The sequence below is a fragment of the Ovis canadensis genome, chromosome 2 (assembly GCF_042477335.2).
Source record: "Ovis canadensis isolate MfBH-ARS-UI-01 breed Bighorn chromosome 2, ARS-UI_OviCan_v2, whole genome shotgun sequence".
NCBI lineage: Eukaryota > Metazoa > Chordata > Mammalia > Artiodactyla > Bovidae > Ovis > Ovis canadensis.
Genome location: NC_091246.1, coordinates 247,003,622 through 247,015,574, shown reverse-complemented (window position 1 = coordinate 247,015,574; position 11,953 = coordinate 247,003,622). Strand labels below are relative to the sequence as shown.

Below are 11,953 nucleotides of genomic sequence, written 5' to 3'. Positions count from 1 at the left end.
CTCAGATTAGATTGTGTCATTTTAGCCAGAACTATAATATTTGACAACCTGGAACAGCAGGACAGTCTGGGGAAACAAATGTTTAGCTGGAAATTTTACCACAAATCCACCCAAAAAATCAGGGTTTGGTTGGTTATGAAGAGAATTGATATTGGACAGGCAATTAACAGGCCTTCAAGCTACTCTTGCATTCTTAGAATAAACCCTGCTGGCCCATATATCCCTGTAAATACCTTGCCAGCTTCTATTTGACAATGTGTTTTTATGTGTTTTTTGTTTAAGGCTATTGCAATACTCAGGATTAAAGACCTGAACTAAGGTAGTGGAAATGGGAAATGAAATATATTTATTTTGGGGAGCTTCCTGTTCAAGACAGTGGAGTGAAAGGATGTGCACTCATCTCCTGCCAGAGAACCAAAATCACAACTAACTAACTGTTGAACAACCATCAACAGGAGGATGCTGGAACCCACCGAAAAAAGATACCCCACATCCAAAGACAAAGAAGAAGCGATACAGTAGGAGGGGCACAATCGCCATAAAATCAAATCCCACACCCGCCAGTTAGGCGACCCACAAACTGGAGAACAATAATACCCAAGAAGTTGTCCACTGTTGTGAAGGTTCTGAACCACACCTCAGGCTTCCCAGCCTGGGGATCTGACAAAGGGACTGGGAATCCCCAGGGAATCCGGCCTTGAAGGTCAGCGGGATTTGATTGCAGGACTTCCACAGGACTCCACAGGGAAACAGAGACTCCAGACTTGGAAGGCACGAGCAAAGCCTTGCACGCACTAAGACCCAGAGGAAAGGAACAGCGACCCAACAGAAGCCTGAACCAAAACTGCCTGCTGGTGTTGGAGGGTCTCCTGTGGAGGCCTGGGTGGGCAGGGGCTCCGCACAGGGACGGGGGCACTGGCAGCATCAGGCTGGGAAGGTCCGCCCTGGCATAAACCCCTCTTGGAGGTCGCCATTAACCCGACCATAGAGCGTGTAGTGCCCAGGGCTGGGTCACCTCAGGACAAAAAGCTACCAGGAAGTGCAACCCACCCATCAGCAGATAATTGGATTAAGGTGTTACTGAGCAAGGCCCTGCCCACCACAGCAAGACCCCGTTTTTCCCCATCACCAGCGCCTCCCGTCAGGAAACCTACTCTAGCCTCTTAGCCTCCTCCATCAGAGGGCAGACAGGGCAAGAACCACCGTCCCACAGCGGCTAAAGCAAAACCACACTACATGATGATGAAGAAGCAGAGCTAGGGCCCAGAGTCCCAGGTGAAGGCACATGCTGCTGCTGCTCAGTCACCCAGTCGTGTCAGACACTTTGCGACCCCATGAACTGCAGCACGCCAGGCCTCCCTGTCCCTCACCATCTCCCGAAGTGTGCCCATGTTCTTGTTCATCGCATCAGCGATACCATCCAGCCATCTCATCCTCTGACTCCCTCTTCTCCTTCTGCCCTGTCTTTCCCAGCATTAGGGACTTTTCCAATGGGTTGACTGTTCACATCAAATGGACAAGATATTGGAGTTTCATCATCAGTCCTTCCAGTGAATATTCAGGGTTGATTTCCCTTACAATCGACTGGTTTGATCTCCTTGATATCCAAGGGACTTCCAGGTGTCTTCTCCAACACCACAGTTCAAAGGCATCAATTCTTTGGCGCTCTGCCTTCTTTACAGTCCAGCTCTCACAACCTTAAGTGACCACTGGGAAGACCATAGCCTTGACTATACAGAGCTTTGTCGGCAGAGTTATGTCTGAGCTTTTCAACACTCTGTCTAGGTTTGTCATCACTGTCCTGCCAAGAGGCAGTCGTCTTCCGATTTCATGGCTGCAGTCACCATCCGCAGTGATCTCAGAGCCCAAGAAGAGGAAATCTGTCACTGCTCTGACCTTTTCCCCTTCTATTTGCCATGCAGTAATGGGGCCAGATGCCATGATCTTAGTTTTTCAATGTTGAATTTTAAACCTGCTTTTTCCACTCTCCTTCTTCACCCTCATTAAGAGGCTCTTTACTTCCTCTTCACTTTCTGCCATTAGAAAGGTATCATCCACATATTTTGAGATTGTTGGTTTCTTCCCCATCTTGATTCCAGCTTGTAACTCATCCAGCCCGGCATTTCTCATGATGTGCTCAGCATACAGATTAAACAAACAGGGTGACAGCAGACAGCCCTGTCCTACTCCTTTCTCTATCTTGAGCCAATCAGTTGTTCCATACAGAGTTCTAAATGTTGCTTCTTGACCCACATACAGGTTTCTCAGGCGACAGGTAAGATGGTCTGGTATTCCCATCTCTTCAAGAGCTTTCCACAGTTTGTCATGATCCACACAGTCAAAGGCTTTAGCGTAGTTGATGAAACAGAGGTAAATGTTTTTCTGGAATTCTTCACTATTGTGATTATATAGCTATTAACTGTTTAACACCATTGTTATCATGATTGGTCAACAGAAAAATAGAACTCCGTATCACCAAAACTATGATTTAATAGGAAAACCTGTAATCACTTTTAAAAATCCAGATGCATATCAGAATTATCTTGAAATTTGTTTTTGAAAAATACAAATACCCAGGTATTGCTTTTTTTCCTCCAGAGCTCCAGATGTTTCTAATGAGCAGTCATGTTTAAAAACAACTGGACTATATGATGATCTTTTACTTTAGTTTGTTTCTTCTATTTCATATTCAGTGCTACCATTTCATTTAGTTTTCCAATTTCTCCACCTTTTTTGATTTTTTTTCCTCAAGCACAATAGAAAAGCTTTTATATACATATCAATAATATATGTATTTTAGAAAATTTATCAATTTTTGCCTAAAAAATGTATGACATTTTGATTCCACTTGACTTCGTATGGATAGAATGCTAGATTTGTAATTTTAAAAAATAGATAGGCAACACACAACAAAGGTTTATTGTCTAGCACAAGAATTAAAGTATCTTGTAATAACCTATCATCTCACATGCTAGAAATGCTCAAAATTCTCCAAGCCAGCCTTCAGCAATACGTGAACCGTGAACTTCCAGATGTTCAAGCTGGTTTTCGAAAAGGCAGAGGAACCAGAGATCAAATTGCCAACATCCGCTGGATCATGGGAAAAGCAAGAGAGTTCCACAAAAACATCTATTTCTGCTTTATTGACTATGCCAAAGCCTTTGACTGTGTGGATCACAATACACTGTGAAAATTCTGAAAGAGATGGGAATACCAAACCACCTGACCTGCCTCTTGAGAAACCTATATGCAGGTCAGAAAGCAACAGTTAGAACTGGACAGGGAACAACAGACTGGTTCCAAATAGGAAAAGGAGTACGTCAAGGCTGTATATTGTCACCCTGCTTATTTAACTTCTATGCAGAGTACATCATGAGAAACGCTGGGCTGGAAGAAGCACAAGCTGGAATCAAGATTGCCAGAAGAAATATCAATAACCTCAGATATGCAGATGACACCACCCTTACGGCAGAAAGTGAAGAGGAACTAAAAAGCCTCTTGATGAAAGTGAAAGAGAAGAGTGAAAAAGCTGGCTTAAAACTCAACATTCAGAAAGCTAAGATCATGGCATCTGGTCCCATGACTTCATGGGAAATAGATGGGGAAATAGTAGAAACAGTGTCAGACTTATTTTGGGGGGCTCAAAAATCCAAAATTTTTCCAGTGGTCATGCACGGATGTGAAAGTTGGACTGTGAAGAAAGCTGTGAGCCGAAGAATTGATGCTTTTGAACTGTGGTGTTGGAGAAGACTTGAGAGTCCCTTGGACTGCAAGGAGATCCAACCAGTCCATTCTAAAGATCAGTCCTGGGTGTTCTTTGGAAGGAATGATGCTGGAGCTGAAACTCCAGTCCTTTGGCCACCTCATGTGAAGAGTTCACTCACTGGAAAAGACTCTGATGCTGAGAGGGATTGGCGGCAGGAGAAGCAGGCAAAAGAGGATGAGATGGCTGGATGGCATCACGGACTTGATGGACATGAGTCTGAGTGAATTCCGGGAGTTGGTGATAGGGAGGCCTGGCATGCTGCAATTCATGGGGTTGCAAAGTCAGACACAACTGAGCAACTGAATTGAATAACCTATACTGGAAAATAATTTCAAAAAAATGTGTAAAACTCAATCATCTTGCTCTGCATCTGAAACATTATGTCAACTATACTTCAATAAAAAACGTACTTATTAAGATATATTTATTTTCAGAGGTAGCATCCAAGCTGTGGTCAGACCTAACTGCACGTAGATTAAATGCTAGAAGATAAAATAAGAGCAGACATAGAAAGTACTACATAAATTTTAAAAGGGAATAATCATCAGTGGTTATTAATTATAAATACTAAAGCTGAAGTTTTTGTGAAATTTTCTTGAGTTTCAGGTTTTTAATTTGGAATGTCCTAATTAGATACTTAGCATTTTTATCAACACATTGAAAAAATTATACCAATCTTTTCACTCTTTAGTTTTATTAAAATAGGACTATTATTGTGATAATAGCATTGTAGTCTTATCTTTCAGATACATAGTGAAATATTTATAGATAAAATTATACATTTAGTATTTGCTTCAAAATAACATGAGCTATAGAAAGTGGATAGAAATGAAGATGAAACAAATATTGGCATAAGTTGATAATTATTAAAGACAGGCACTGATTATAGGACTCATTGGATTATTTTGACCATGTTTGCAATGGAAGCACGTGTGTGTATATTTGCGTAAATATAACTGTATAAATACAAATATTCATTTTATTTATTGGCTGTGCTGAGTCTTTGCTGAGGTGTGTGGGTCTCTCCAGCTGCAGGGCATGGGCTTAGCTGCCCCATGGCATGTAGATCTTGGAAAAGGAAATGGCAACCCATTCCAGTGTTTTCACCTGGAAAATCCCATGGACATAGGAGACTCGCAGGCTACAGTCCATAGGGTCTGAGTCGGACATGACTGAAGCAATTGAGAATGTGGGATCTTAGTTCCCCAAGAAGGGATTAAACCCAGGAAGGCGGACTCTCAACCACTGGACCACCAGGGAAGTCCCCATATACCTGTTTTAAACGATACAGTGCTTGGTAGAGATTCTCTTCCACAGGATAGCTCCTTTTCAAAAGGGAACTACACCTGCTCACTGTTTACGGGAGGACAATTCTACTTCCTGAACTTGGTCCTAAGCAGCCCTCTATGGAGACAGCCTGCTCCTGCCCTCCAGTAGCCACTGTCATCTCCTCATCACCATCCTTAGCTATGGAGTCCACAACCCCACATGGTTCCCGAGTCCAGTTCTAGATTTTATCAAATTCATTGAAATACTCAAAGTAACAAGGACTGCATTTACATACGCTACCAGCATTCCTTAAACCCAAAATGCTTCAAAGATTCAAGTCATACACATTTAAAATACATAGAAAAATAACAGAATTTATACAAAGTCGATTTTTACAAAACAAGTACATTACAAGAAATATATCTTATATCCAAGCACAAAAAATGTGGAAATATATATGAAGTATACATTTAAGAAAAAACATTTATTTTTAAATGCTGGGTGGGAGGGCACAAACAGCTTTCTAGTTTACAGTACAACTCTGAAGAGAACTTCAATTTGCTAGCAGAAATTTTCACTCTATTCTCAAGCTTCCAAACAGTTCCTGATGGGATTAGACGGCTGTTCCTCTCTCCAAATTCTGCTTAATTTCAGCTGTATATTTCCCATAGAATCTTTCTGCCTTCTTGTTGAATTTAGCATTCCTTTCATTAATGTAGTCAATATCTGCATCATCATTATAAGGGCGTCTCCGGCTATATTTGTCTCGTTTTTCAATTCTGGGAGAAGAAGAAAAATTTCAAAACTGCTTTCCTTTTTAGTATTAATAAAACATGGCAAAAAAAAAAATCAGTACACTTAAACTAGCACACTTTGGGGTGGGGGGAGCCCAGCTTTCATCAAGATGAAGTTGAAACTGCCAATTAACAGCATATCCCTGGGTATGAACCATGAAATTCAGTAAATACAAACAAATCTTCAGAATGCTTCTAAAAGAACAATGATACACTGCCAGGAACCGGATACATGAAGTAAAGGAAATGACTACAACAGTAATTATATTAATTATAATAAATATAATAATTATTATATTAATAACCACAGCTAATATGAACAGAGTATACAGTATATACTAGACACTAATCTTAATACTGAAGTGTATGAGCTCCTATAAACTAAATTCATTTCGCTCTGCCTGATCAATATCAGGAAGAATGACCCTATCAGTATTAGGAAGCACAAATATACTTAGGTAAGTTTACTAGAACACTTATACTTCTTTAAATCAAAGAGTGCCATGGTTGTTAAAGTAGAAGTAAGAATAAGTGCTTTAAAGAGAATAATTTTATTTATAATTTTCAATTATAATAACTCAATTCCATCAATATTTTACATCTTCATTCCAAATCAAATGGATTCAATTCATACTTGCTCTCTGTCCCCAAAACCACTAGAGATGCAAGGTCAGAAATGAGCGAGTAGAACATCTATCTTCATTCACTCTAGGCACGTTATGTCCATTCTGTCACGCAACATTTAATGAAATGGCTGCTGTATGGTGTACTCACTGTTTTTCGAGGTCTAGGACCATCCTGTCAATTTCCTCTGTGGAAGGCACATGTGTCCCATGAAGAAGACTGTTGGACGTTGGGAAAAACTCTTCTCCACTGAAAAGACAGCAACATGGACTTGGAGTAACACTGCAAGTGCTCCATATTTTCAAACAAAACTACCATTCATGAAGAGAGATAAAATACATAAATGTCTTTACTGTGGGATCCTAGCTCATCTTTTTTTAAAAAACAAGAGAAAAGAGAATACAGAATTGTAAAGGATGAAAGTTAAGAAATCACCTAGTTCAACACCTTCATTCTACAGACGAAAGAGCCAAGGGTCAGAGGTTAAAGACTTGCTTCCAGCCTCAGGTTCTCTTTCCACTATAGCAGCCCAGCAAATTACAGCCTCTTGTTTATAGAAATAGTTTTACTGGGACACAGCCCACCCATCTATCTATGACTACTCTGCTGCTGCTGCTAAGTCGCTTCAGTCGTGTCCAACTCTGTGCGACCCCATAGACGGCAGCCACCAGGCTCCGCCGTCCCTGGGATTCTCCAGGCAAGAACACTGGAGTGGGCTGCCATTTCCTTCTCCAATGCCTACTCTATGGGTGCTTTAACATCACAAGGGCAGAGTGGAGTAGTTGTGACAGAGCCCAGATAGCCTATAAGCCTAAAATATTCACTCTCTGGTCCTTTACAGCAGTTCACCTATCCTGGCACTAAAGCATTCTATGTCCCAAAATATGAGTAACTACGATGATCTCTCAACACCCAGCTGCAGAATGCCCAGCTAGAAAGATAATCATGTGGTCAGCTTAACTGCTGTGGACGAGCAGTAAGTAAACAGCATCAAGACCTGAAACTATCCTTATACAGTTGTTGAGCATTTCTCTGGTGTTCCAGCAGTTAAAAATCTACCTGCCAAAACAGGGGACACAGGTGTGATCCCTGGTCCAGGGAGAGTCCACATGCCACGGAGCAACTAACCCCGTGCCCCGTAACTACTGAAGCGCAGATGCTCTAGGGCCCATGTGCTGCAACTACTAAGCCTGAGTATTGCAGCTAATGAAGCCTGTGCGCCTAGAGCCCGTGATCCACAAGGGAAGCCACCACAGTGAGAAGCCCACACACTGCAATGCAGAGGAGCTTCAGTGGAGAGGAGCTCCCACTTGCTGTAGCCAGAGAAAACCCACACACAACAAAGACCCCGCACAGCCAAAACACAGCAACAACAAAAAACCCCCAGCTACTGATAATCCATAGCTAAGCACTACAGTGTGTGTTTATGTATATATGTTTATGTGTACACATGAGTTTTAATACATCAGTATCACTTCAGGATGAAAACAGGACTTGCATTAATCCTGTCAACTTACTGCTTTTCTCTCAGTCTCTCATATGTTTCCATGTCTGGTTTGATCTGTTTGGTCAGCCGATGATACTGGCGAAGCTGGGCAGCAGCATAATCTAAAAATAAAATGAAAATTGGAAATGATATATTACTTTATTTGATCATTACTATTCAGAGAAGAATCAAAATTATTAGCATAGCCTGTATCCTGAAGATCCGGACCAAACAGGCTTTAATTTTAGCACTGAATAAAGGAACCCAGCTGATTCAAGTAGAGCCTTTTTCACTTTTGCCATATATGATATTTTGTATTTTTCTTAGGAGTATAAGTATTACAGAATATTCCACGAAGGGGCATATTCTTTCTTAAAACCAGGAACACTGAAGGCATGCTTATCTCAGAGGCCTATTCAATAAAGTTCAGTCTTACCTGAAAATCCCAGGTCGGGGTTTTTCCTCCTCTTTTTTCTCTCCCATCTTTCTGCATCTTCTGCACTGATTTCTAGCAACTTCACTTTCTCATAGTCTTCCCCTCTCGCTGCACATTCCTAAAATGAAGCAGAAAAAAGCTAATGCTTGCCCTTATGATACAAGCAATTATTTGAACTATTTTAAGTGAATATAAAGCAATACATTTAAAATAACCATTACTATGTGAAGGAGAAATTTGGTTATCTGCTGTTGTATAATAAGAAGTGAATACATCAATCTAAAAAATAATACTCAACATTTATCCAGTGTCAGACCCTCTGTTAAATGTTCCAAATGCACTGACTCATTTAATTCATAATTAACTCAAGTAATTATTACAGATCTCATTTTACAGATGAGAAAACACAATCACAGGGAGATTAAATTATTTGCCCAAAGTGTTGCAGCTGATAAAGAGCTTTTTTTTACTATCTCAATACAACAGAACAGACCACTTATGAAGACAGCAGAGCAGTTCCTAACCTTTTTCTTTTCTTCTTCCTGTAGTTCCCATTCCAAACGAGCTTTTTTGGCTTCCCAATTCGCAGGTAACTTAAGTCTTTTATCTTCTTCAACAACTTCCTGGTGATTTAATTTACGAGCTTCATTCTAAAACCATAAACACAAAAAGGTTGCTGGCTGAAACACAAAAATAAATCCAAACAAATTTTTCCACTTTAAGGAAGGCAGAGAACCATCAAAGGATTTTAAGCAAGGTCTTACATTTGTATACAGTCAAGAAATGTGTTGAGCTGTACTGGTGTGCTATTCCAGATGTCTGGGGGTTATAATGTCTCACATTATGAAAAAAATATTCTACTTTCAATTCCCTTTTAATCCTGACTAATTCAAGGAAGAAGCCTCAATTTGAGGCTTGTGCTTTACTACCTATCATAGTATCTCTAACCTTTCCCAAGTACTCCTGCTCTTTAGATATTTTAGCAGTTTACATTATGGCAAATGAAAGGCACTCTCCATTTAAATTACTGTATGAAGAGTCTGTTTTAAATTAAATTTAACTGCATAAACCAAAACAAGCAGACTATCTCAGGGACAACTTAAAGTTAGATGTTTGTTGGGTCACAGGCTGGAGGCAGTTAGTCCAGGAGGCTGTGTCTCTTAGTATCCAACCCCATGTTCTTTACACCAAGTAAATATGTAAGTGTGTTTGATTCTAGATCAAATTCTTCTGGGTAAAGAAACGGACTTCTCTCAACCTGTCATTCCTGCCATCCAGACACCAAGAACACACGTGTGGTCAAAGCTGAATGCGCCACACTGAAGGAAACAGCAAACTACTGGGAACTGGAGACATTTCAGTGAAAAGGTGTTAGGAGGAGCTACTTATAGCATTTGAGTCTGTATCAGGCGACTGCAGGAAGCTCTGGCTTAGGCAGGGTCAGAAAGTCAGGGCATACTCTGATTGTTTTCATGAACATATAAGTTTTTATACAGGAGGCAGGAGTAAGGGAGTGAGGCTAGCGCTGTATTTACCACTGGTCTTAGCAGAAGACAGTGCTGTGTGGTCATTTCTGTGGTTTGTACCGCTGTGCCCTTGTCACTGTGGTAGTCTGAGTGTGGGTGAGGATTTTGTGAACCCATGGCCAAGCTATCAGTCAGGACCCTTTGAATTGAAACAGTCGAGCTGCTTTTTTGTTTCTTGGCTCCAACGGCAGCCAGCTGTTTGCTGGACTCTTATCTCTGATATGAATTCCTTTCCTTTGCATGTGTTCCCTCTGTTTGGAAGAGCTTACTGGGGTCATACTGCAGAGAAGCTGTTAGTAAGAGACTCCCCTGCCCCAAACTCGAAAAAAGGTTTGGAGAAAGTATGTCCGTTTCCAAAAGTGACTCCAATGCGCTGCCAGGCTGAGAACCACCGGGACAGAACTTTCATCCAGCTCTGCCGACCTGTCACACGCACAGGTGCGCCTTCCTCTTCCCTCCACAAATGTGCACGGGCCTGGCCAGGTGACAAGTGTCAGGTGGCCTCCGGGACAACTCACCCGCTTCAGGTGCAGCTCCCGGAATTTGCGCAGTCTCTGTTCGCGCTTCTGGGCGGCCAGCTCCTCGGCTCCTGCGGGAGGCTGCTGCTCCTCTGCTCCACCCACCGGCACCTATATGGCGGAGGAGAGGCTGAGTAAGGGCCGGTTAGGCTTCTCCCGGTCAGCCCAGGTGAGTCCCCGCGGGCCGGGCCAGGCGCTCATCGCCGATCCTGGCCCCACATTCTCTGCGCCTTCCTGACCCGGCACACAAGCACTTCCTCCACTTCTCGCCCCCGCTGCCCTCAGAACCCTCCCCAACTAAGAACCCTGGGTAGAACCACCAGCACGTACCTTCTCGGTAAGAGCCGCAGCCGCCATCTCAAGCTTTCCTTGCCCACTTCCGGAAACAACAAGCACTTCCGCCGACATTTGGCCTGCCGCGTCAATACATAATAATAGCCGACCATAAACCCCGCCTCTTCCGGCAGCCTCAGGAATATAGGCCCTTTTGGCAGTGAGACATTTGCAATTGGGCAGAGTGTTGCGCAGCTGCAAAAGGCCGTAGAGGCGGAGGCGGGGAGGGGAGAGGCGGAGGCGGGGAGGGGAGAGGCGGAGGCGGGGAGGGGAGAGGCGGAGGCGGGGAGGGGAGAGGCGGAGGCGGGGAGGGGAGAGGCGGAGGCGGGGAGGGGAGAGGCGGAGGCGGGGAGGGGAGAGGGGGGCGCGGGGCGGGGAGAGGGGGGCCAGGGCCGGGAGAGGCGGAGAGGGGGAGGCTGGAGGGGAGACGGGGGGACGCCGGGAGGGGAGAGGGGGGGCGCGGGGAGGGGAGGGGGGGCGCGGAGAGGGGAGGGGAGGGGCGGGGCGGGGCGGGGCGGGGCGAGGCGGGGCGGGGACGGGCGAGGCGGGGCGGGGACGGGCGAGGCGGGGCGGGGACGGGCGAGGCGGGGCGGGGACGGGCGGGCCTAGAGGGTTTCGGTAGCCGGCGGGTGGGGGAGCATAGCCAAGCTAGTTGTAACTTTGTGAAAAGTTACAACTGTGTCAATTCAGTTCAGTCGCCCAGTCGTGTCCGACTCTTTGCGACCCCATGAATCGCAGCACGCCAGGCCTCCCTGTCCATCACCATCTCCCGGAGTTCACTCAGACTGACAGCCATCGAGTCCGTGATGCCATCCAGCCATTTCATCCTCGGTCGTCCCTTTCTCCTACTGCCCCCAATCCTTCCCAGCATCAGTCTTTTCCAATGAGTCAACTCTTCACATGAAGTGGCCAAAGTACTGGAGTTTTCAGCCTTAGCATCATTCCTTCCAAAGAAATCCCAGGGTTGATCTCCTTTAGAATGGACTGGTTGGATCTCCTTGCAGTCCAAGGGACTCTCAAGAGTCTTCTCCAACACCACAGTTCAAAAGCATCAATTCTTCAGCGCTCAGCCTTCTTCACAGTCCAACTCTCACATCCATACATGACCACAGGAAAAACCATAGCCTTGACTAGACGGACCTTAGTCAGCGAAGTAATGTCTCTGCTTTTGAATATGCTATCTAGGTTGGTCATAACTTTT

General features: G+C 43.9%; 1 protein-coding gene across 1 annotated transcript; it reads right to left on the bottom strand.

Moving 5' to 3' along the window:
• Positions 1-4,443: 4,443 nt before the first annotated feature.
• Positions 4,444-11,598, bottom strand: LOC138433041 (pre-mRNA-splicing factor SYF2). Its single transcript, XM_069575018.1, has 7 exons — positions 10,750-11,598; positions 10,420-10,530; positions 8,900-9,025; positions 8,376-8,493; positions 7,971-8,061; positions 6,604-6,702; positions 4,444-5,814 (listed from the first exon to the last, which is right to left on the bottom strand). The coding sequence occupies exons 1-7, from the start codon at positions 10,825-10,827 to the stop codon at positions 5,649-5,651; spliced, it is 789 nt and encodes a 262-aa protein (XP_069431119.1). The 5' UTR covers positions 10,828-11,598; the 3' UTR covers positions 4,444-5,648.
• Between the last annotated feature and the right edge of the window lie 355 nt (positions 11,599-11,953).

Excerpts from the sequence above, each read along its gene's own strand:
- LOC138433041 (XM_069575018.1), bottom strand. The coding sequence starts at position 10,827 with ATGTCGGCGGAAGTGCTTGTTGTTTCCGGAAGTGGGCAAGGAAAGCTT. Across the intron at positions 9,026-10,419 it reads GGGAGCTGCACCTGAAGCGG|AATGAAGCTCGTAAATTAAA; the intron begins GTGAGTTGTCCC and ends TTATGGTTTTAG. Across the intron at positions 8,062-8,375 it reads CCCCGACCTGGGATTTTCAG|ATTATGCTGCTGCCCAGCTT; the intron begins GTAAGACTGAAC and ends TTTTATTTTTAG.